Source organism: Crinia signifera, chromosome 3 (genome assembly GCF_055691185.1).
Source record: "Crinia signifera chromosome 3, ASM5569118v1, whole genome shotgun sequence".
Lineage (NCBI taxonomy): Eukaryota > Metazoa > Chordata > Amphibia > Anura > Myobatrachidae > Crinia > Crinia signifera.
The window spans coordinates 244894663-244921386 of NC_139219.1; the positions used below are offsets into that span (position 1 = coordinate 244894663).

Below are 26724 nucleotides of genomic sequence, written 5' to 3' on the forward strand. Positions count from 1 at the left end.
CTCCCCAACTCAGCACACGGCACTGAACAACAGAGTGTGCTGAGCTGGGGAGACAGGCTTATGCTGTGGTGTGGCGGCCTGCCGAGCTCCCTGCAATGGGGAAGGGGGGAGCAGGACCCGCCCCCCCTCCAGCAGATATGGGTCCAGTTAAAAAGTACCCCCCCCCCCCCCATCACCCTCTCAACACCACTGGGCACACCTATACTGATTGTTCCTACATGTTAACACATACTATGGGGATGATGTACTAAGCCGTAGAAAGTGATAAAGTGGAGAGAATTAAATGACCAACCATCAGCTCCTGTCATTATTCAAATATAGCCTGTAACATGGCAGTTAGGAGCTGAATGGTCGGTACTTTAGCTCTCCAGGGAGATGGGCAGGGTTAGGGGGAGGCGGGGGAAGGCTTGGGAACCAGCGATGAGGAGGATGCGTGTGCGTCTCGTGCACGCGCATCCCCTTCCGGGGGCTGGCTGCTGGCAAATCCACTGCCAGCCCCTGCAAAGACTACAGATGATCCATCTGTATGCAGATACAGCTGCAACTATGTACATACAGAATATAGGTATATCATTTTAATCAGCAGAAGCTGTTTATGCGTCTCATTCAATGTGAATAAAGATGCATTTAATGGGGGGGGGGGTGCAGAAATGACATGAATAGTACATCTATCACCTTTTAAGGTTAACATTTTTTTTGGGTTGAAATGCTCATTTGTTACAAAGTGCTGTAATTGTGTTCTTGGAATTGATTTTGAACAAAATTCCGATTTTAACTCCCCCAAACAAACCAGCTCTGATTATGTCTGACTTTATAGAAGCTGTTTGTGTCCAACTCCCAATACATTAATTAATTAATTAAACGTTTACACATCGTCATGCATGCGCCTTCACAGAATAAAAATCATTCGATGTGAACCTCCAGCCTCGCTTCTTGTGACAATTGCTCTAACAATTCTATAGGCTCATTCATTCCCCCCCTTGTGCAGCCACACCCCTTTTCCCAGTCACATGTTGAATGACACACCTTGTATCGCTTCTGTTAGTGACAGCACTGGTACTACTACCTTGTGCAATGAACGATATGGTGCATACACACTGATGGCTAGATGTATCAAGCTTCAGAAAGTGATAAAATGGAGAGTGATAAACAGCCAGCCTGTCATCTTACAGGCTGGATTTAAAAAAAATGACAGGTAGGGGGGTGTGACCTGGCAGCCATTGGATGTGGATGCAGACAGCCTGGGTTCCTGCTATATCAGCTCCCAACGCCCATTTTTTGGCACACTCCAGGGTTAGCCCTCACTCCAGGGGACCCCACTAAGGTCCTGGAAAAGCTGGCTATGGTCATCGGGAGGCTGCGGAGTCTGGGTGACTGTTTACAGCCACCCACGGATTTCAGCCTACCCACGGCCCAGAAGCCGGGGCCTAAATTTATGCTACCAGCCACATTATGAGCTCCATAGCGGGCATTTACCATTGATTCGCCCACAAAGACTCCTGCGACCTGGCTTCCCTACTGGGCTTCCTCTAGGAGACCACCAGGCTGAAAAATGAGGGGTGAGTGGCCCTGTATCTCTACCAAAACTTTCCCTTTATCCCTGCAGTCTGTCCCTGAAGTGGCGGCCATCTTGCGTGTGGCAGAGACAGGCTGCACTTGTTATTCTCTCACATTTATTGTAAAAAGGCTGGCTCTGGAAGAAAGTGAGCTGGCCACATATCCTCAAAGTCCCTACCTGTCTCCCCGTTTCCCTCACCCTCTCAAGCCTCCAATAATTTGGCTGGGCTGCCTGAAGATCAGGGGAGAAGGTTGTGTTCCAGATAGTCAGCTCTTGTGTTTCCCGTGGGTCCGTGGCCCTGACTCACCACTTGACCTGCTGTGCAGTTACGTTACCCCGCACGCTGACAAGATACTGCTCCCGGCCGCCCCTTCTAACCGGTGACTTCTCCAACTGGCAGTGGCCAACCTCAGCTGCTGAGCTTGGAGCGCTATGCACATCATAAGGAGCTATTCTAATTAAAAACTCCTGACAGAGCAGTTCCCAGACATTGATCATCTTGGCGACACTGTCTTCAACACCCAGTTCCTAGACCACCTCCTGACATCCCTGGGAACTGGATGGTCAGTTCTGGCAATTTAAAATAACACACCTCTTGCCATATAAAGATCAGACACCCTGAACCTACAAGCAATGTGAAATGATAAAGGAAATACCCTGGGTCTTAAGCAACTATGTATGCCCTATGACATCATAGTTTAAACTCTGTTTCCCTACTATGGTGCTCTTTCTACATACTTCAAAAACAGATTCTATGCCACCCTGCTCCTTTCTTCACACCAATGTCTAAGTAACTAGAAGCAACCGGGGACAGACATGACCCAAAGCCTTAAAAAATATGCTTTCCCATCAGACAAACCCTCAGCTGGTTCTACACAGTCACATCCAGATGTTTCGGACTCAGAGGACTCTGACTCTGACCATTCCCCTCTGGCTCGGAAAGACCTACACTTTTTTGTGAAATTCAAGAAACAAAGGAATCCAGGCTGTGCAATCACAAGTTTGTACAGCAATTAACTGTCTCAAAGCAGATCTAAATGACTTGGGATCTAGAACCGACCACCTGGAATCAAAAGTTGATGAGATAATCACTGTTCAACATAAACCTGGGGATGATCTTTAAGCTGTAACAGGAGTTTCAGGGCATCATGGACCACCAGGAAGATCAGGATAACAGAGCGAAACGTAACAACCTTCACTTCAGAGGCATCCCCTAGGAGGTTGAGCTTATCTCCTTGAATGATTACACATATTTCTCAGAAGATCACCTCTTATTAGATAGAGCCCATAGGGCCCTTCTCTCCATTCACAGGATATAACCCAGCACAGAGATGTTATTCTACACTGCCACTATTACACAGCCAAAGAAGACATCCTGAGAGGGTCCATGAAAATGTCACATTTACAATTCCAAGGCCACTCACTACAGATTTATCAAGACTTGGCACCTGCTACCCTCCTTAAGAGGAAGGATTTCCAGCCGATAACGTTGATTCTTCGAGACAAAGGAATTCAGTATAGATGGGGATTTCCCTTCTGTATGCTGGGATGGCATTAGAACTGACTGCACTCAGCTAAATCATTGGGAGCAGCCCGCCAACTCCTGATCAACTTGGATTGCCCTTTACCACCACCTGTGTTTACTCCTCCCTCTCAACCATGTAAAGTCCCGCCTTCAGAACCTTCAGCTACTCCAAGACACCCCCTGAACCGTAACTGGACAAAAGTACCCAATTCCAGGAAGGCTTCGTTGGTCCACACACCGACTTGAGGTCCCTAGACTCTATCCTTATATAATTATTCTTTTCACCCACACGATGGATTTCATGAAGGGACTGGTGGAGTATTGCATTTTCTTGATAATATTCTTTCATGATGTCATTAATCCATCTCAGCAATGTTTATATATTTACTATATATTTTCGGTACTTATGTAATATCTGGGCTCCTGTTTTTCTTATGAGACCGCGTCCCCTCGCGGGGCTCGCTTCGCTCGCCACACTTCAGGCACGGTGGCTCGCTGCGCTCGCCACACTATATAGAATCAACTCCATGCATAGTTGGATAGTAGGGGTATGAAAAAATGGGGTGCATTTAACATGGGAGCCCAGATAATACATAAGTACCATATTTTCATAATCATGTTATCAGTTTGAGATTGTTTAAGTTACCTTTTTATATATAATATTACTGCTTTTCATACAGTAGTAGGGTTTGGGACACAGTCCCTTACTAGTTTTCATTGATGTCTAAAAAGTTCAGAGGACTCAAGTTATATATATTTCTTAAAAACCATTTGACCTTATGTTAATTGATGGCCTTGGCCATGCCCCTCCAATTGGGTGTTACACCCAGGTTCGGTCTCTGTCACCAAGTGACATTCCTTTGTACCTCCCTGACCAAGATGTTAGGCCAGATATGCTCTCTTCTGGTCTCCAACTTCCCATTCCTTCCCACATTACCCAAAAACTCCTCTCCCAATTTTTTTCTTTTTCTCTTTTTCATTGGTCGATTGTTTTATATTGAGATAATTTATTGTCTTTACATTTGTTATCTACATTCTGTACTACTGTTCAGTTGTGGACTCCGGGGGATCACAGAAAGCACTGTTAAATTGAGAAAGCCACGGCCCTTACACTTTTCTCGTTAAATGTTAAGGGTCTAAATACCCTGATTAAACGACAAAACTTTTTCTTTCGCTTAAAAAATCTAAAAGTGACATAGTATTTCTGCAGGAGACCCACTTTAAGAAATCAGTTCATCCAGAATTGAAATTGAGACATTATCCCTTTACTTTTCGTGCCAGCGACTCTAAACAAAAAAAAAAGAGGGGTGTTTCAATTTTGCTAGCTGCCCAACTTACATTTGATCTTGTAAAAAAAATGACAGTTAGGAGCTGACTGACTGGTTGTTTATCACTCTCCATTTTATCCCTTTTTGAAGCTTGATACATCTGGCCCAACGATTTCAAATGACAATTCAAACTTTATCGTTCCTACACACTGAATGACAGGCACTATAAGATATCGTTATTGTCTGCCTTTATCTCATAGTGTGGGGGTTACTCTCGTTGATTCAAATTCACAGGCTTGCGATTCCACCAAACCCAGACTTGCGAATGCCCGGCCGCCTGCCCCTCCCTCGCAGCGCGGGTTCTCCAGCACAGGCTGCGAATGGATGTTTAGCATAAACATCCATGTGCATGCGGCAGGGAACACCCACATCTTTCAATGGTCGCCAACCATCGAAAGATGTGGAAGGCGCATGCATCAGTGGCGTAACTAAGTTTTGGGCGCCCCCCCCTACGTTAGGGGGGGGGCGCCCCCCCCCCCGCCGCCGCCCCGCCAAGCATGCCCAATCCCCCGCCGCCCATGCAAACCCCCCCAATCCCCCATGCAAACCCCCCCAATCCCCTGCAGCCTTACCTATAGCGCTGGTCCCGGCGGCTCCGTTCTTCTTCTGCTGAGGACCACCACAAAATGGCCGGCCCCATACAGCAGACAGTTTCAGAGAACTGTGTGCTATATGGGGGCGGCCATTTTGTGGTGGTCCTCAGCAGAAGAACGGAGCCGCCGGGACCAGCGCTATAGGTAAGTCTGCGGGGGATTGGGGGGGTGTAACTATAGCACCGCAGCCCCCGGCGCCCCCACATGCACAGCGCCCCCCCCCGCGGTGGCGGGGGCTGCGGTGCTATAGTTACGCCGCTGGCATGCATATAAAAGTGACTTTCAAGTCACCTACACATGCGTGCATGCTGGGATGGAAATGGGCCCCCCACACCCGTATCACGGCCTCATTACCATGAGAACCCCCAGCGTTCTCATGGGAATGCCCATGAAATGCTGGGTGTCCCCCCCCGCACGCCGTGTAGGGTGTGTGCACCCAGCGAACTGAAAGTTTGCCATGGGTGCACACACCCTGCCTCTGCACATGTGCAGAAACGCGCCTCCGCATGCGCAGACACACAACACAGGGCCTGTGTACAGTGCTTTACATCTATATTGCCCCTTTTATTTGACATTGTGACATTTGCATTGCACCAAGACCCACAGATATAACAATAGGTATTACCGTTATTGGCAGCGAGCTTATATCTGAGCCTGTATTGATAACAAGCCTGACTGTCCCATCGTTCCGAGTTGACCCTTTCACAGCCCCTGAGTCAGCCATCACGGGGACACTCTGCGCTGGAGACCCATCCGGGTTGGTGATAAACACCTGAAGGAAGAAAGATAAATGGAAAAGATGTGATATGTAATGTATACAGCTATGGGTCCAAATATATATACAGCTGCCTATGAAATTAAACCAAAAAAGGAGAAATAATCCCACCCAACTGGCGCTAATTGACTAAAGGTGCCCATACACTGCTGCAATGTCTCACAACAGTGTACGGACCTTCCCGGGCGGCAGGGATGCATGCGTCCCTGCTTCCCACCTATCTCAACGCCAGAAGGAAGGTCCAAGGTCGGGTGGTTGGACCACCTAACACAGGTCCGCGCATCGGACCCAACGCCATGTCAGGGACAGACGATTTGGTAAGATTTAACTGCCTAATTGGTAACAATCGGACCAAATCGCTCAGTGCATGGGGGCCTTAAGAAACTCTTAATAAAACTCTGTGCGATTTATCATTGAAAATTCTTCCCAAACTAAAATAAAATAAACAGAACTTTGCGGTCTAATAAAAATTAAATTGACTCCAAGTGTTACAATAAAAAGGATTTCACTTGTATAGATTTGGCCGATAGTAAAATGTAACATTATTGCAACGGTATCATGAATCAAAATGCAGCATGAAGATTATTATATCAGCTGACCATAAATGTATATGTGTTTGGTTGTTACTGAATGCATTTAGTATCCAAAACGAACAATAAAAATTAAGGATATCAATGGAGCACTGTCTGTGAAACTAAGAAGCTTTTGGTCTTCCCTGTCTTCTTCTCCGGCTCACATGAAGTCTGACGTGTTGAAGATAGAAAGGGAAAGAACAAGAAAATGTTTCAAGATGTACAATATAAATACAAATTAAATGGAGAAATCCCCGTGGAACATACCACACTCACAAACAATAGTGTGGTGGTAAGCACATAAAGGTTTCTTTATGGTGTACTTCAGCCTTCACCAGATCCACCCAGTGGTAGAGAGAGGATGACGGAAACATAATTTTTCAACTCACATTTACACACTGGTAAATAAAAATTAAAATAAAAAGGTTTATTTTTGGATCGTACCAAAACTCACAATTCAGAGCTCTAAGACACATCGAGGTATCTTTATCTTCACAATCAGGTCAGGGGTCAAGATTTGTAGAAAATATTTTTATTTATAATGACTTTAAAATAATAATAAAATGATAAAGGGCACCACATAGGAATCCATAGGAAAAAAAGAGGTACAGAAGTTGGTAAACGGAGCAGAAACCAAATCCGAATGGACCTTTCCGGATAGGTCCACTCAAAAGGTGTTTGTTTTTGCTCAGTGGTCTGCAAAAGTGCGGATACTTCAAATATTGTCCATAGAGTCCTTAGATAGTCCCAGTAAAGTGCAGAAAGTCCAGATAACCAACGCGTTTCGATTCAAAATCTTTTTCAAGGCTCCTGCTCCTTTCAAATCTTGAAACATTTCCACACATTTGTTCCTTGTTCTTTCCCTTTCTATCTCCAACACGCCCGACTTCATGTGAGCCAGAGAAGAAGACAGGGAAGACCAAAAGCTCCTTCGTTTCACGGACAGCGCCCCATTTATATCCTTATTTTTTATTGTTCGCAATCTCTATTTAACTTGTTTGGGTTGATCAAGTTCTTTGATATTGGCGCTCCTCCTTCATATTATATTGTGCCCGGATTACACCAACCATATTTTGCTTACATTTAGTATCCAAATGGATGACAGACAATGTCTAGGTCGACACAAGCAATAGGTCGATATGGAAAATCTCAACCTGAATTTTCACTCAGGTCGAAATGAGCAGACTCCCGACAGGGGCTGAGTAAAAATACGTAACCTCTACTCCTACCCCCCCAACAGTAACCCTCACTACCTGATGCCTAACCCTCCACCCCTTCACAGGGAAACTATCGATGGATTCACTCACCGATGGTCATCCCTGCTCTATTGATTAGTAAGCTGTCTGCTAATCAGAGCCTGGGGAGGGGCTTAGTGGGTCCAACGGGGGCACGTAGCTAGGCTTCGTACCCGGCATTAAGTAGGAGGGTAAAAAAACAACCATCATAATTTCTACCATCGTTCATAAAGAACCATTGGTGCTCTGCCATTAATACTGTAAAACCGTACACCATTTACCATCGATGTATTGTAATCATCGATGGTTGGTGACTATCCCTACCCAGAAATGATAAACCACGCACTAAAGGGCTTATTATGCAGCCATTGCTCTTGTTTAGACGTGAGCGGCCCCCTACACACAACCTTCTCACTGGTGCATTACAGTGCAATGAGGATGTCCGGACAATGGGCCTTATTTTGGTTCATTCTTTCTGACAAAATCCTTCTTAGATGGGCAAAACCATGTGCACTGCAGGTGGGGCAGATGTAACATGTGCAGAGAGAATTAGATTTGGGTGGGGTTTTACTTCAAAGTGAGATCTATATTGCAGTGTAAAAATAAAGCAGTCAGTATTTTCCCTGCACAGAAACAAAATTACTCACCCAAATCTAATTCTCTCTGCACAAGTTACATCTGCCCCCCCTGCAGTGCACATGGTTTTGTCCATCTAAGAAGGATTTTGTCAGAAAGAATGAACCAAAATAAGGCCCAATATGATGAGGTAGCACAGCTGAAAAAGACAATTACCATAAAGTCAAACGGCATTCCAGGCTGGAAATATTTGGAGGTTTTTGTGAAGAGAATTTTATACGGAGAGGTCACAATATAAATATCATCCAGCTCAGCTTCCAACAAATCACTGCCTGGAAGATAAACAGACAAATATAGAAACAGAGAATGTGACAGCAGATAAGAACCATTCAGCCCATCTAGTTATCCCCTTTTTTAGGCTTAACACATCTGCCCCCATGTTACAGGCTATGGGCCAGATGTACTAAGCTTGAAAAGTGATCAAATGGAGAGTGATAAACCACCAGCCAATCAGCACCTACCTGCCATGTTACAGGCTGGGTTTAAAAATTTAGAAGCTGATTGGCTGGTGGTTTATCACTCTCCATATGATCACTTTTCAAGAGTTTAGTACATCTGGCCATGTGTTTGAAAAATGGCAGTTGGTAAATAGAGGAGAAAAAGGAAATGAACCCGGATCACACTGGGTGATTTCGGGGTCAGGTGCGCCTAACTGAGCGGTTTTCCTAAGCAGCTGCCCTGGGACAGGGTAGTTAGTCCTGTGCAATTGGTAAGCAAAAAAACAAAAAGATGGGAGTGGGCAGCGCTGGTGTATGTGCTATTACTGTGCAATATTGGGCAGAAAAAATAAAAATAAAAATGGAAGATTGGTAGATCTATCACAGTTTTAATACATTTACTAAAATATAAAGCCAGAAATTACGGCTAAAAACAATTGACAATAATGAATATGAACAATAAAATTGTCATCTCACCGAACCGAACCACATGGAGGTGGGGCCCAGGAAGTCCCAAAAGTCCAGGGAGTGTGCACTGGTGTCACACACTTGTTGGTGGGGGTGGAAATGGATTGTCCAAATAATGGTGCTGGTAAGTTCCCGAACTGCAATATGGAGGGAGGGCACAAAGATGTAGATGCCAGGAGTGGCCCAAGATGGCACGAATCACCAGCTCCTGTCGCCGGATGTTGTAGGCGTGGTGTCCTCGACCTCTACTATTGTTGCAGAAATATTTGTAATCCAGTTGGATGGGATAAGTGAGGGGTCAGTGGCCTGGTGATGGGTCTTCCGGGCAGTAGATGGGACAATTTCCTCAGGGTGGTTCACCTGAATAGGTGGTGGGTTGGTGAGGCAGAAATCCTGACCGGTTTCGCTGCTCCAGGCAGCTTTATCAAAGGATCCTTTGATAAAGCTGCCTGGAGCAGCGAAACCGGTCAGGATTTCTGCCTCACCAACCCACCACCTATTCAGGTGAACCACCCTGAGGAAATTGTCCCATCTACTGCCCGGAAGACCCATCACCAGGCCACTGACCCCTCACTTATCCCATCCAACTGGATTACAAATATTTCTGCAACAATAGTAGAGGTCGAGGACACCACGCCTACAACATCCGGCGACAGGAGCTGGTGATTCGTGCCATCTTGGGCCACTCCTGGCATCTACATCTTTGTGCCCTCCCTCCATATTGCAGTTCGGGAACTTACCAGCACCATCATTTGGACAATCCATTTCCACCCCCACCAACAAGTGTGTGACACCAGTGCACACTCCCTGGACTTTTGGGACTTCCTGGGCCCCACCTCCATGTGGTTCGGTTCGGTGAGATGACAATTTTATTGTTCATATTCATTATTGTCAATTGTTTTTAGCCGTAATTTCTGGCTTTATATTTTAGTAAATGTATTAAAACTGTGATAGATCTACCAATCTTCCATTTTTATTTTTATTTTTTCTGCCCAATATTGCACAGTAATAGCACATACACCAGCGCTGCCCACTCCCATCTTTTTGGTAAATAGAGGAGTACTGTAAATGAGAATATTCATTTACTAGCCTTACCTGAGTCAGTAATGACAGTGACTGTCACATACAGCCTCCATTCCAGCATGTCTTCTTCTACCTGGAAGTACTTCACTAGGTCTTTCCTTTCCAATGTAGCTGTGCCTTTACCGTAAGTTATCTGGTTTTATGCAAATTGCAATCAGAACTCAAAAAAGGACATTTGTATGGTAAATTGGATCATTTTAAGCATGGGTCTTATAATAGGGTTAAAACACAGTCAGGTGTAAATTGATGTTGTATAAAATCCAATGACAATGTGAAGTCAGACTCCTAAAAGCCGTGTTTTAGAATTTTTCATTATTTCACTGGCAAAAAAAAACTTTTTCGACTTAGTTTTGCTTTTCTTCTTTCAATAGTAACAAAAATAGGTTTTATTTGTGATAACGTAGCTGATAGTCACGTTTGAGATACATAACACATGCATATACCCTCACTAATGCTGGGAGGAGACATATGCATATCCCAAAAACTAGAGCCAATAAGCATAGCATATTAGTGATCAGGAGCATAAAATTAATCAAAATCGACTTTGAAATCCCTGGCAACAGATTGACTGTTTAGATACATAGATAGATACATTTACTGTAGATTTCTAAGAATCAATGAAGATTTTGATACCTCAATTCTTCGTAGAGTATCTGGAAGACTTTTCTTTTCAGTGTCTCTCTTAACACCAAACAGTGCAAAAGCCATGCCAGTCACTGGCTTCCCATAGAGATAACTGAGGACACAACAATATAAATAGGTATACAGTGAACAATAGAGTTACATTGTATATTGTATCACTAATGACCTGGCACCTTCTGTACATATATCACTGATCACTAGTACACATATACACCTCCTGTACATAGATCAAGGGGTCATAGGCGAATCTAGAAATATGGCAATGGGTGGTCCCAGACTCAACCATATAGCACGTGGGACCGCCCGGTGAAGAGGGGGCATGGTCTCATAAAAGGAGGCGTGGTATCACAAAAAGTGGCGTGGTATTACACGGCTGATATGGGACACATGTGGGCACCCATGTTATTATACAGCCCACATGCGGGCACCCCTGGACTGATATTGCACATATGCGGGCACCCCTGGACTGATAAGGTGCAAATTATTCCCACCAATGGCACCTGCTACCTAACCTTTTGGTGACAAAAATAAAAGTGCTATGTAAAACCCCCCCCGAATAAGAGCAGAGTAAACATTTTTAAACATATGGGGGCCATAAAACAATGACCAAGAGTCCCTGTTCTCCCCTTCTCCCCCAACACCCCACCCTATCCCATGCCACCATGAATTCAAAAATGAACCTTAGAAAAAAACCTCTTCCTCACTTTTTTTGAGATGCTGGCTCACTTCAACCACTCTGCCGCTCCACAATCCAGTCCAGCCGTCCTGCCAGCTGTGCTCACTCTGCTGCTCAACACTGTATCCGCTCCACGCTAAAGCCACACTGCTCGAAATGCCTACACTGCCCGCTCTGCAGCCGCTTACAGCTCCCGCCTTAGCTTCCCGTCCGACTCAGCGTTCTCAGTCCTGCACTGACCCGATGCGCGGTGACGTCACCCGTGCACCCATGCAGGTGCGCAGTGCACTACTGGGAATGCTGAAGCCCTCAGAGGTTTCAGAAGAAAATGCATACTAACGGGGACTGTAAACAACAGCACACGGGGACAGCACAACTGTGGACATTGGGCCTTATTCAGATCTGAGCTCAGTACAAATTTGTTCGGAAAATGGGCAAAACCATGTGCACTGCAGGTGGGGCAGTTGTAACATGTGCAGAGAGAGTTAGATTTGGTGCTGAAACTGAAATCTAAATTGCAGTATAAAAATAATGCAGCCAGTATTTACCCTGCACAAAATAACTCACACAAATATAACTCTCTCTCTAAATGTAACATCTGCCCCACCTTCAGTGCACATGGTTTTGCCCATTTTCCGAACAAATTTGTACTGAGCTCAGATCTGAATAAGGGCCATTATGTGTATAAGGGGCACTACTGTGTAATTTAATATGAATCAGGGGCACTACATGCGGTGTAATGTGTATATGATTGCGCTACTGTATGTTGTAATTCTAATTGGAGTTACTATTATGTGACCACACCCCCTTTCTTGTGGGACCATTATCCCTCTATGGGTGGTGGGGACTCCTAACTCTCCCCCCACTGCAAGACACTGCCAACCCCGGGTGGGACTCGGGACAGTCCCCAATAAATGGGACTGTCCAGCAAAAATGGGAACAATTGGGAGGTATGTCTCCTGTATATACACTGTATCACTTATCACTAGGACAAACAGACATCTAAACAGATACTGGGCCTTATTCTGATTGGTATATAAAGTCCTTAATGTGTCACCTGTAAAAGGTGCGGACACGATGTTGCTGCTTCCAATTTATACCCCATTCACACTGCAAATGCCGGGGTCCGTACCAGGATTGGAACATGGGTCCATTCCAGGAGCGACCCCCGGCATTTGTGGTCTGCAAGCTCCCCGGCTTATTGCCAGTTCAGTGACGTCACATGGGGGGAGGGGCAGAGCAATGGCGCATCGTCAAGGGGCGGGGATCAGGCATCACTTGGAGCTGACAGAGCTGCATCCTTCATACTTGTCGCTCGACCGCAGCATGACCCGGGAAGATCCAAGGAACAACCACCCTGGTAGCTAGAAAAGTTGTAATGCCGGGGCACTGCTCCCAGGAATTTGGCCCAGGACCCATTCACACCAGCACCACACCCGGGTTGTTCTCGGGCCAACCCGGGGGGAAAAGGCTGTTGTGAATGGGGTATCAGAATCGGCACTAGGACACACAGGCAGTTGTCTAGGTGTGACAGTATCGCTGGCGAATAGAACACACATTTTGTATGCAGTGAATACCAGAAATGCACATTACTTACTTTGCTTGGATTTCCACTTTTACTTCTTGGTCTTTTAAGTAGAAAAATGATTTAAATGGTTTTAGCTTAATTTCAAAACTTGGCAGCACTGGAAAGTGTGAGACAGGAAACCAAGAATCAGTGTAATGCGTATTTCACTTTAAAGTAACGTTCTGTACAGAGGTGAAGCTAGTGGTAAAGGGGTTGGGGGATGGGATGGGGGGTGGGATAGCACCCCCCCCCCCTTACTGGATAATAACCATTGGTAAGGAGACAGTGGACATAAGAGGGCATCTGGGCAGGAATGCAGATTGTGTTGTGAGCCTGATTCAGACCTGATCGATGGGCTGCTAATTTTCGGAGAAGGTATACGCCCCCCCCCCCCCCCCTCAAGAGTGAAATCCTCGCAAAAATGAGCTGGAACAACATTTCGCTGATCACCGTTGAATGATTTCCCCAGGGTGTGCGGTCTGTGCGTAACCCAGGACTTTCTTGGCGGCTTCAACAGAAACAAGATGAACGGGGCCAGAGCTGACATTACACATCTTCTCTTAAAACAACTGGGCACACCAGCATTTTCTCTGACATTCCCAGAAAACGTCCGGTAACCACCCCCAAACCCCGGCTTTCCGTCAATCAACTTGCTTACAGCCAGCGTTAAAAAAAGTAGCAGGAGCCGGTGCTGCAGAGTCTCTAAAGCCCCTCCACAAATAGCAACGTCTTGGAGGAGAAAGACACTATAAGTCCTGTTGGACCTAGTGTCTGCCAGAGAAGAGTAGTACGTACAGCACTACCTGGAAGTGCAGATTCCAAGAGCTCTAGTGCATTGTGGGAATGGAACCCCCTGGCAACAAACATGTAACCCACCCAGGCAACAGTCAATTAACCCAGGGGCAAACGCAGGATTTTCAGAAGGGGGTTTCCAGAGGGGCGGAGCAAAGCACGGAGATGGATACTTAGGTGACCCAGTATATGCCGGGTCAGTTAAAGTGTTATAGATAGACCAAATGTATAATAATAATAATAATATACACACACACATTATATATATATATTTATATATATATATATATATATATATATATATATATACACTCACACACACACACACACACATATATATATGCCCTGGGCATAGCAATGTATTGGGGCCCCTACCAATCCTCCAGCGGTAGGGGTGGGGGAAGCTTTGATGTCCCACGGGTGGTAGGGGGTATTATATCAACCGCTCAGCATGTAGGGCCTGGATCAGTAATTTCCACTAATTACCCCTTTACTGCACACATGGTGGGAGATGAGGTGGGATAAATGGGCATTGGGCTAAATCAGTGGTCCCCAACCTGGGGTACTAGTACCCCTGGGGGTACTCTGCAGACCAGTTGGGGGTATTTGAAAATAATATTGGTAATGGCGGAAGATGAAAAAAATATTTTGAAGGGAGAAGAAGACCCATTGCTATGGAGAAGAACCATGTTGTGTCACTTATGGTTCTGTCTTCAGCGTCATCAGCGTCTCATTGTGCTTTTGCCTGATCAGCAATCCAATGGGAGCCTCCCGTGCTGCCCTCAGACATCAGCGATCCTCTGCCCTGCACTGACACGGGTGGAAGAAGCAGCGGCATTAATCCTACAGGTTTGGGAACCCTGGAGACAATACACAGCCAGAGGCCAGGCATGGAAGGGCACGATTCCTGTCTGCTACTCCTTAATATAAGGACATGCATAAGGATACGCATACCGCTCACTTCCACTCCACTCATAAGTACTGTCGATATTTTAAATTGAGAGGAGGGGGTACTCATCAATGAAAGACCTAATCATGGGGTACGGGAGAGAAAAAAGGTTGGGAACCACTGGGCTAAATGAAGGGGCCCTGATACATAACTTCCAGGGTGGTAGAGGATGTTTAATATGCAGAGGAGGGGTGTATAGTGGAGTGGGCTTATTATTCATAATTTTCTGGTGGGTGGACAGCTTGCTTGACTGAAGATATCTCCAGTTCCCAGAAATAAATTTCTTAGATTTTAATGGAATTAAAAACTAGAGAATCCCACCTACTAAATGGTATTGGGCACTAGGGGATCAGAGTTCAGAAGGCAGAGCAATCTGCCAACGAGAATATAAAACTACATACCAGGTGTGTGTAGCTGGAATAGTAACCAGCTGCTGAAAGGCTGATATCTCTGGTTCTGGGAACAGTAGAGACAAGCTACTAGTGTTCATCAAAGGGGGAGAGTCTCAGCTTTTGGAATATACCCTCAGAAAAACCCGTAGTCAGACAGAACCTGAAATATCTGACTGGGAAGAGCAATTAACAGGCTTGGATGGGGATCACTGCTTTGAAGTCAAATATCTTCGGTTCCCAAGGGCCGATTTTTAAAAATCTTGTACCCATGAAAAGAGGGGACCCTCAGCTTTCAGCCTAGGGCCCTTAGACTCCTGGGGGGTTTCTGGGTACTCAGAAACCCCCCCTGCGTGCGCTACTGAATTAACCCCCCCCCCGGCAACAAGCATGTAATTCCCCCCCCCCCCCAGGCAACAAGCATGTACCCCCTGGAAAACAAGGATGTAACCCCTGGCAAGGAGCATTTAACTCCCTGGCAAAGAGCATGTAATCCTCCTGGCAGACAAGGATGTAACCCCTGGCAATGACTATTTAACCCCCCTGGCAATGAGCATGTAACCCACCTGGCAACAAACATTTAACCCCTGGAAATGAGCAAGAAACTGCTGGCAATTAGCTTGTAACCCACCCCAGCTACGGGCATGTAACCCCTGGCATCTAGCAAGAAACCGCTGGCAACGAGCATATAACCCATGGTAAGGAGCATGTTACCACTGGCAACGAGCATGTAGGTAAAAAAAATTGTGTAATTAATGTATGGCAATTTATGACTGTGGGGCGGAACACTTCTAGTTATACCACTGCTGGGAGGCCCAGTGCCATAGCTCTGTCCCAATTAGGCTTCTATACAAAGCAGCATATTTACAATTCCATTGCAACACCAGCCAATCAGAGCTCATGTAATGGCAGTCATGGTTAGTGATTGTCTGCAGGGCCACAAGCTCCAATTGGCTCGCAAGACGGCACCATATTTGAAAAAAAAAATGGCAACTAGACAAAGCAATGGGGTGGGAGAAGCGTGCTCTACATTATGGGCCTGATTCTGGTTCGCTCGCTAAAGCATTTGCACTGCAGGTGGGGCAGATGTAACATGTGCAGAGAGTGGGTTTGTACTTCAAACTGATAGCTATATTGCAGTGTGAAAATAAAGCAGCCAGTATTTACCCTGCACAGAAACAGAATAACACCCAACTCTAACTCTCTCTGCACATGGTACATCTGCCCAACCTACAGTGCTGCATGGTTTTGTCCATTAGAGAGAGAATTGAACCAGAGAAGTGAACCAGAATCAGGCCCTATGTGTGTAAGTGGCACTAGCGGATTCATTATGTGTGTAGGTGGCAATAAAATGCCATGAAAGGCGCAAAATGCATATTTATGACACTTCATGTATAGCTTTACCCGGAAGTACTGTGAATGCTGGTGCTGCCAGAAGAAGATGCAGAAAGCTGTATCTTTTGCCATGAAACCCTTGGCAACAAGTGGGACTGTGGGGCATGATTTGTGTGAGTGTGGGACATAAAATGGTGTCAGCGGAATAACTGTGTGTGGCATATTGTATAATAGGCATAAGTGTGTGTGTGTGTCATATAATGTAATAGGCACTACAGTGTATGGCATAATATGTAATAGGCATTACAGTGTGTGGAACAGTATATTATGTAATAGGCATTATGGTGTGTGGTATAACATGTAATAGGTATGGCAGTGTTTGGTATAATATGTAATATGTATTACTGTGTATGGTATAATATGTAATCAGTATGATGGTGTATAGTCTAATACTGTATGTAGTATGCATTACGGTGTATGGTATAATATGTAAGGTACTTATGTAGTATCTGGGCGTCCGATTTAGAAATCGTATCGGATCGCATCGCATCGCATGCGACCAAATCGTATGCGATGCGATGGTCAAGATTTTTCCATAGGATTCAATGTTAAAATGGTCTGAGTCCATTTTAACATAGAATTCAATGGGAAAAAGGGGTCCTTTTCCTTTCCCCACTATCCAAGTGAGCATGGAGTAGGATATAAACCTGTGGCGAGCGTAGCGAGCCACCGAGCCCGAAGCGTGGCGAGCGTAGCGAGCCCCGCGAGGGGACACAGAATACTTTTTAAGAAATATGCGTCCCCTCTTGGGGCTCGCTTCGCTCGCCACGCTTCGGGCTCGGTGGCTCGCTGCGCTCGCCACGCTATATAAAATCAACTCTATGCCCACTTGGATAGTGGGGAAATGAACAGGACCTTCTTAACATTGAATCCTATGCAAAATTGCATCGAATCGCATCGCATCGCATCTGATTGTATGCCTTAAGGTAAGGCATACAATCACAAAATCGGCAGCCCAGATACTACATAAGTACCATATGTAATAGGACCCCAGGCAGCACAGCATCTCTCTAAACAAGGAAGTGCTTAACTCAGCACCGCGCCGGAATATATATAAAAAAAAAATGAAGAGCTGCAAACAAAAAATATTCAAAAGATAGCAGCCAGTGCTGTAACTATAGAGGATGCAGGGGATTACTTGCTGGTTCTCGGGGGCCCTCCAAGCCCTCGGGCCCCATAGCAGCTGCATCCCCTGCACCCTCTATTGTTACGCCACTGGGTGCATTGTATATTAGGTAATGGGCATTACAGTGTTTTATACTATGTAATAGGCATTACGATGTGGGGTATAATATGTAATAGGCATTACGGTGTGAAATATGGTCACCCAGCAGTTACACAGGTATATTCATTGCTCATTGACACATTTTACAAGGTCCATAGGTGAAGCTAATTATTTCTTTGTGATTCTGAGAGAAGACCAGCAAAACTTGCACTGCGTGGGGTCCTGAGGGCAGCGTCTTAGAAACTGTGTTCTAGTATGTTTTCAAACTAGTCAGATATTAGATGCAGTTTATACAGTATGTTGGATTTAAGACAACACATAATACGGAATTTGTGTATAATTGTAAAAATGTTAATGTTAAATCTTTGCAATAAATAAATAGTTCTTCTTGCTCAGGTCCTGATAAATTCCAATGTACAGCACTTATCGCTGTCAATCAGCAAAAGAATGACCAACTAAACTAGTGGGAGGTGTATTTTTCCCTAAAAATCTGTGGCCCCATACATTGGGCCCCTGACATTCAACTAGTGTGGAAGAAAGGTGGGTCTTAACAGATGGGGCCATGACATCATACAAGTTGAAAAGTGTGGGGTCGTGAATGGCAATAAACAATAATTGTGTGTCTGCAATTCCCAGATCGCGGCCAGGTGTAAGGGGTACCGGAGTTCTGGGGGTTGGGGGGTGGCTGCGAGCGCTGGAGGAAGGCTCCCAAAACATTTGTCCACTTTATATTGTACATTATATCCTATAGGCCTCTCTACATCATACCATATTCTTTCACTTCAAAGTTTGTACTGAAATTCTGCACATCTGTGTCCTCATACTTTGCCGATATGGTCCAAACTCCCAAACTGTAAGTACAGAACAAAGGTTTATATATATATACCGTATATTCCGGCGTATAAGACGACTTTTTAGCCCATACAAATTTTCCCTCTAGTTGGGGGTCGTCTTATACGCCGGGTACGGCATATATTCACTAAAGGGTACCTCTCCTCGCCCCCCCCCCTTCTTATGCATACGTACCGTACCTTAATAATAAAAGATAGAAGTACGGTATTTGTCTGCATCAGTGTTTTCTTCAGCCTAACGGCCTGTCAGATTGCCCATTTGATGTCGGCGGCAGGCTCGGGTGTTTTCGGCGGGGCTCGGGGGGACTCGGGAGCGCTCAGGCACACGAGTCCCCCCGAGCCCCGCCGAAAACACCCGAGCCTGCCGCCGACATCAAATGTGCAATCTGACAGGCCGTTAGGCTGAAGAAAACACTGATGCAGACAAATACCGTACTTCTATCTTTTATTATTAAGGTACGGTACCTATGCATAAGAAGGAGGGGGGGCCGAGGAGAGGTACCCTTTAATCAATACCGAGGTACCCTTTAATGAAGGCAAGGGCATCACTGCAGGGAAGCTGCAGATGAGGGGGTATTAAAACTTTATGTGGTGGGTTTTGCTGGGGCAGGACAAACCCCCCTCTTCCGTACACCTCCCTGTCACTAGCAGCTGTCTAGTCCCTTGAGTGGTGGGTTTTGCTGGGGCAGGACAAACCTATCAGGGCAGGTTTGTCCTGCCCCAGCAAAACCCACCACTCAAGGGACCAGACAGCTGCTAGTGACAGGGAGGTGTGCGGAAGAGGGGGTAGTCTTATATGGCGAGTATATAACAAACTCTACATTTTGAGTGGAAATGTTGGGGGGTCATCTTATACGCCCAGTCGTCTTATACACCGGCAAATACGGTATATATCATTCCAATATCATCCTTTCAATTTCGCCCATATCCATTCAACCTACTGTATGTATGAGAGGTGTCCTTAAATCTGGTCTACAGTATCCATATACTGCAACATCCATAAAGTGCAACAAACTTTGTGACGGTTATGGATCATTAGGTCACTAGCAGGACGGTCGACAGTCATTAGGTTGACACCGTTAGGTCGACATGCATTTAGGTCGACATGAGTCTCGGTCGACATGCAGGAAGGTCGACATGGGTTAGGTCCACAGGGTCATTAGATCGGCAGGGTCATTAGGTCGACATGGGTTAGGTTGACAGTCAAAAGGTCGATATGGGTGTTTTTTCACACTTTTTTGTCCCAAATGTCGACACAGTCGACATGGTCACTGAAATGTAGCACTGTGTCCCCTTGCATGGCTCGCTACGCTCGGCACACTATTTTATTCTCTCACCACGCCCTAGTGGATGGTAGGGCATGAAATACCGCCTGCCGGCACATGTCGGCTCAAAAAAATGTGAAAAACCCCATATCGACCTTTTGACTGTTGACCTAACCCATGGTCGACCTAATGACCCTCTCGACCTATGACCACGTTGACCTAACCTGTGTCAACCTAGACTCATGTCAACCTTCCTGCATGTCGACATAATGAATGTTGACCAAATTGCTAGTGACCTAATGACCGCGTGCCTTTGTGACTGCATTGAAGTGCAGAAAGAATGGGAACTGAATTAATTTTGGATCAGACTTCGCCTCTCCAATCACAAGATTTTGCTCTGGCTGGGACAAGGCTAGGAACTCACCTTAAAAGATCACTTAACGGGTGGGACTGGGAGATGATGCCGGTTGTGCTGGTTTGTTGAAGCACATTTTTTTTTACAATGACGTTCTCTGGAGTCTATAATGGAGAGAGAGAATCCAGGTTATGCAGAGTATAAAAGAACAATCATCTAAGTATCAGTGTTGTGATTAGCTCAGGCGTAGTTACACTTCAAGCCTGCCGATAACAAGGTCATTCAATCTGTGCAAAATATTTTCAGACAGGGGAAATAGGGCAATTACTTATGCCGTCAACGACAGCTTTGAAGGGTGTCAGATCCAACTTTTTTTTAAAAGTCGGATCTGTTTTGTCGGAAACGGCTGCAGATTGTCGAATTCAGGGCTGCTTTCACCGATCCACGGACTTATGACACTCGACAGTCGGAACATTGAATACCAACTGTTGTGTTACTGTCGGATCAGTGGAACCATGCCTAGACTTACAGTATATTAGTCTATATGACTCTTACCTCCCGATAGACCCTGAAATATGCCTACTTGAATTGGACTGTAGACCCACAATAAGATTCTTTATATTATGTGTTATATTTTATCACTCTTACGGCGGGATGTACTAAAGGGAATATGCGGTAAAACGGGGGTTTTACCGCATTTTCCTATGTACCATTACCCGTCCGCCCCGTCTCCGCCTGGCAGGGTATCGCCACCCTCTGGGTGGTGATACCCTATAGAAGCCTATGGGCTTCTATCGCCGCCCGCCGTCCGTGTGACCCCCGCTCCCGTCCTCTATCGATCTCCTCCTCCCCCAGCAGGTGTCACAGCCGGGAGGACATAGGGTGGGAGCAACCCAATGAAAGTCCTTGTGAATGGGAGCTGGTGATCCGTGCAGAAGAGAGATGCAGATCTTGTGCGGAGCGGAGTGGCCGAGATGGGAGATATTTTGAGATAAGTGCAGAGATATATGCTGGTGCAGTATGGTTAATAGCTTTATATGCTAGCAGAAGGGTTTTATATTGAATACGATAAGATCCAGGCAACCAATGGAGGGACTGGCAGAGCGGATCAGCAGACGATGAGCGTCTTGCAAGGAAGATCAGCCTAGCAGCAGCATTTAGAATGGATTGCAGTGGTGAGAGTCTGTTCTTGAGAAGACCAGTTAGAAGACTATTGCAATAATCAATGCGTGATATAATGAATGCATGGATAAGAGATTTAGTAGTGTCTTGTGTGAGATAGGGTCGTATTTTGGATATGTTTTTTAGATGCATGTAACATGATTTGGAGACAGATTGAATGTGGGGAACAAAGGACAGTTCAGAGTCAAGGATGACCTCTAGGCAACGAACTTGTGGGGTAGGATAGTTATCAACAGTTATGGATGGCATTCAGAGACTTGACCCAAAACCACTGGTGACAACACTGGGGTTGATAGATAGATTTGAGTATCATCCGCATACAAGTGATACTGAAATTTGAAAGAGCTGATTAGTTTGTCAAGAGATGAGGTATAGATTAAGAAAAGCAGAGGACCTAAAACTGAGCCTTGCAGAACTCCGACTGACAGAAGTAGTGAAGAGGAGGTAAAGTCAGAGAAGCGAACACTGAAAGAGGTAATATGAGAACCAGGAATGGGCTGTAACATTAAGAACTAGGAAGTGCAGTGTTTGTATGAGAAGAGTGTGAACAAAAGTGAAGAGAGATCTAGAAGAATAAGTAGTAAGTATTGGCCTTTAGACTAAGCAGTGACCAAATCATTCACCACTTCAGTCAGTGCTGTCTCAGTGAAGTGTCGGCAACTGAATAAATGGGGTGTCAGAGTTAAGAAAGTGTGTGAGGCGACAGTGGACGAGTCTCTTGATTAGCTTGAAAAGGCATGGGAGCTGAGAGATAGGATGGTAGTTAGAGTAATGTTAGGGTCAGAATTGTGTTTTTTCAGAATGGGAGCATGTTCTGCATGTTTGAGCAGAGAAGAAAAAGCACCAGTAGCAAGAGAGAGATTGCAGATTTTAGTTAAGGTTGGGATAAGAACAGGCGATACTGTAGAGTTTTAATGACTTCTGCAGGTATAGGGTCAAGGGAAGAGTTTGAGTACTTCCTTTTCTGTTGTAGGCTCAAATTAAGCAAAATTCAAGAGGGTTCAGGTGGGGTAGTAAGTAGGTTAGAGGCTGCAGAAGAGCATACCATTTCATCTTGGATGTTGTCAATCTTGTCCTTAAAGTAGGAGGCAAGTTCTTGTGCATTGATGGTAGCCAGTGGGGGAGTAGGGGAAGTATACAGAAGAGACTTAAATGTGTTAAAAAGTCGCTTAGGGATGGTGGCATGAGAAGAGATGAGAAATTGGAATTATGTTTGTTTGGCAAACTCCTAACACTCCTACTGTGCTTTGTGTCCAAAGCACAGTAGGAGTGCTAGATAGTCTTATATGCCACTCAGATGACAAGATTTACGCCATTGGCGTTCTACTTTACATGACTGATTTCGTATTTGTCTTGTTGTTTTGGTGTGCCACGGTTGGCGTCTAAGCCTTGGTGGGGTGTAATGGGTAGCTGGAGCCATTTCATCAAGGGCTGTTTCAAGAGTCTGGTAGAGGTGGGAAACATCAGAGTCAGGAGAGGTAAATTTAGAAATTAGTGAGAGCTGTTGTTGCAGAGAGGTGGAAAGTTGTGAAAACTTAATAGCATTAGTATTTCTGTGGGTTAGGGTAGGCTTGCATGCTTTCAGTGTCAGTGAGCTTTGGGTAATGGAGGGGAGCGACAGGGTTATGAGATTGTAATCAGAGAGAGGGAAGGGAGTGTTAGTAACATCAGAAACTGAGCACAGCCTGGTGAATACAAGGTCAAGGCAGTGGCAGATTGGCTGTTTATCACTCTCCACTTTATCCCTTTTTGAAGCATGAGACATCTGCCCCAATATGAGATTCTTGTCCAATCTTGTCCGCTCTGTCCCCCGAACATTGTCGGTACTTTCTGAAATATCTCTGTTTGTTGTTAAAAATGTAATAAAATGCTAATAAGAGAATGTTATGTACATAGAACGCTACATCTACTGGTGTTACAACTGGTGGCTGTATCTTTAAAGTTCCTGGGAAATGTTGTGGGAAAACAAAATAATGATTAATTTTATGCAAGTTTCAATTTGGTGTAATTACATCTAAAATGAATACTGGGGAAGAACAGCAGACTCACCACAAATTCGATGATCACTGGTTTTTTCATAGGTTGTAGACTTGGGCTCATGGTAAAGATCCGGTAGAGAACTGCATGTGAAGAGAGACATATTTACATTTTATGCATTACAGAGCGATTGGAGCCGGTTCTGTGCTTCACACATTCCACACCGGGTAGATTGAGGAACAGCATTTGCTGTAGAGCTGCGGCAAATTTCCATGGTGTAACCAATAATGCTGTACAATATACTGCTCTGTGCTATGTTGAATCAAGCCCTCTACATCTTGTTGTCTATCCTATGTGTAGTGCAAATCTTTGAATTTGCCCTAATACAGGGTCGGATTGCCAATTGAAGTAAGAGTACAGATTCTCGGTGGGCCAGTGGTTCTATGTGGCAGACCATGGCTGGGAGATGATAAAGACAGACTGGTGATATGTGAATGTGTTAGAAGGTAGTAGGTAGCATGATGGTGCCGATGTGTTAGAAAGAAGAAGGTGGTAGGCTGGCCATGTGGGCGTGTAAGGGAGGCACTTTTTGGATTTTTTTTTTTTAATTTTTGATCTGCCCATGACACCAGGGAAAGGCATTGTAGTGGAATTAGCATAATGTCATAGACACAACTGCAATAAAAGGCACAAGAACAGCTGCAACTGCCTCCAACCCGGAATCTGGCTCTGGGCAAGATGTACTCAGCTTAAAGAGTGATAAAAAATCCAGACAACCAGCTGCTAAATGTCATGTTACAGGCCATGTTTGAAAAATGACAGTTGCAAGCTGATTGGTTGGTGGTTTATCACTCTCTTTATTATCACTTTGTAAGGCTTTGTACATATCCTCCTCTATGAGTAGAGATCCCGCCCCTTCAACAGATCCCACCCCCTCAACAAACCCTGCCTCCAAGAGCAGTGAAATATTCAACACATGATCTCATTAGTTCCAAGAAGAGACCTATTTAAGAAGCAGTTATCATTTGATGAACATATTGTATATGTGCAGCTCCTTGCCTGTGGATCCCGGTGTGTAGATGGGTTTGTCGGTCTGTATGAATATATATCCACTCTGATAGGTCACCAGCACCACTTTCTCCAGGTTGCAGAAGGAGGACTTCACCGTGACATAGACAAACTGCTTCTTACCGGGTCCTGCTATCAGATTTGCTGAGGGAATCTACAGTGCATGATAATAGCATAAAACAAACAATAAAGTGGGAAAATGGGCAAACATGGTGGGGGATAAACATAATAAAGGGTTCAAAGGCAACATACAAATACACAAACTAGAAGAACTTACACCCCTTTCAGACCGCAAATGATGGTTCGCACCTGGGATTAGGACACTGGTCCATCCCAGAAGCGACCCGACATTTGCGCTCTGTGGGGGTACTAGAGGGTCGCTCGACCCGGGTTACCGTTCACACTGCACTGCAACCCGGGACAGAGACATTTCATCCTTGGTCGTGAACAGGGTTGAAATGCCGGGTTTCTCGACCCACGGTGGTGCTTTCATACCGTAACTCAACCAAGGTTGGTGATGTAACGAACCGGCAATATCCTGGGTTGAGAGTGCGGTCTAAAAGAGGGATAATATGCCCCAAATAGAGGAACACAAACAGAAATGATGGAAGAAAGAGAGACAGATGAGGTCAGGGTTGGAATGGAGCACAGAGGTATAGAAGAATCCCGCGGTGGGCCCACACTCCCTGGGGGCCCACCTACTCTGCTAGGGATCAGGTTCCAGACTATGTACTTTATTATACATATGTTCCATTATACTGCCCACGACCAGGGTGTATTTTCCAAATGGCATTGCTGTTATCAGTCTGTTACATTATCCTATCCTATACTATACTATAAATATATCATCTGTAAACTTGTAGTCTTGCAATGCTTAAAAGTAACTTGTAACGCAGGCAATCTGTCTTTATTTAGACACGTTCATATTTCTTAAGGCTTCTAATGGCAGTCAATGGACATTGCTTAGTTTTCCATGATGGTATACTCATTTTCCAGGTTCCATTTCACCATAGCTGCCTGCTATCCATTGGTAAAGTCTGGTAATGGAACTGCTGTGGTGGCAAAATTAGGAATTCATTGTCAATAATAAACTGTGATCCATAAAAGGCTCCCGCCTGTCCGTCTGTACCAGAAGGGGCCAGGATTGGAGAGCTCCGTTGTGTTCAATTGGGGCCTAATAACCAATCTACTTATAATGATCCCCAACAATGTAACCTCTTCCATCACTAAGCAGCATATGTCTAGGTGGACTGTGAGCCCTCATGATTGGGTCCAACACTGCTTGTACTCTAGCAAGCAAGACTCCCAGTCCGGACTGTATATGACTACTGTACAAGCATACTGTCTGTGGGGATTCCAAATACTTTCAAGCTGGAAGATTTCAGTCACCCCATGCAACCCATAAGGCAGCATCCTATGCTGATATATCCAGTGGCGGCTCTTACCATTATAAAGGAGGGGGGCTGCCGCAATGCGCCCCCCCCCAGCGGCGTAGCTACGTTTTGGGCGCCCCCCCACCGCCCATTCCAATCCCCTGCAGCCTTACCTTTCGCGCTGGTCCCGGCGGCTCCGTTCTTCTGCTGAGGACCACCACAAAATGGCCGCCCCCATACAGCAGACAGTTTCAGAGAACTGTGTGCTATATGGGGGCGGCCATTTTGTGGTGGTCCTCAGCAGAAGAATGGAGCCGCCGGGACCAGCGAAATAGGTAAGCCTGCGGGGGATTGGGGGGAGGTGTAACTATAGCACCGCAGCCCCCGGCGCCCCCATATGCACAGCGCCCCCCCCCCCCCCGCGGTGGCGGGGGCTGCTGTGCTATAGTTACGCCAGTGCCCCCCCCCCCTCCACTGACGGGGCCAGCGCATGTGCAGTACCTTCATACATACTGTGCATGCGCTGGCCCAAGCCTACATGGGCTGCCTTTGCAGCAGCCCCCGGATGCTTGATCGGGTTCCTGGGTTCCGGCGCATGCGAAGTATGGTCGGCGATACTGAGCATACTCAGAACCCATTTTGGGGGCTGCCGCGCGTTTGCGCAGAGAGAGGCATCCCGGAGGGAGGGAACGCCTCCTGATGGGATGCCTTCGGTGACTGGCATAGGAAGTCACTGCCAGTCACAGTGAAGCCAGTGCAGTCTCACACACTGCATCTGGCTTCACTTTAGGCAGAGACAGTGGCGGAT

The 26724-nt window shown here is 45.7% G+C and overlaps 1 protein-coding gene across 2 annotated transcripts in view; it reads right to left on the reverse strand.

Moving 5' to 3' along the window:
• LOC146064364 (A.superbus venom factor 1-like) overlaps nt 1–24734 on the reverse strand; it is a 91802-nt gene extending 67068 nt beyond the window's left edge. For both annotated transcript variants that reach the window (XM_083177787.1, XM_083177786.1), the window contains exons 1-9: nt 24535–24734; nt 23548–23618; nt 20386–20480; nt 18614–18696; nt 13126–13213; nt 10844–10946; nt 10223–10343; nt 8379–8494; nt 5630–5776 (exon numbers count right to left, since the gene is read on the reverse strand). In XM_083177787.1, the coding sequence (XP_083033913.1) occupies nt 5630–5776; nt 8379–8494; nt 10223–10343; nt 10844–10946; nt 13126–13213; nt 18614–18696; nt 20386–20480; nt 23548–23598 (804 nt within the window). In that variant the 5' untranslated portion in view covers nt 23599–23618; nt 24535–24734. The remainder of the gene's footprint in view (nt 1–5629; nt 5777–8378; nt 8495–10222; nt 10344–10843; nt 10947–13125; nt 13214–18613; nt 18697–20385; nt 20481–23547; nt 23619–24534) is intronic.
• Nucleotides 24735–26724: the final 1990 nt, after the last annotated feature.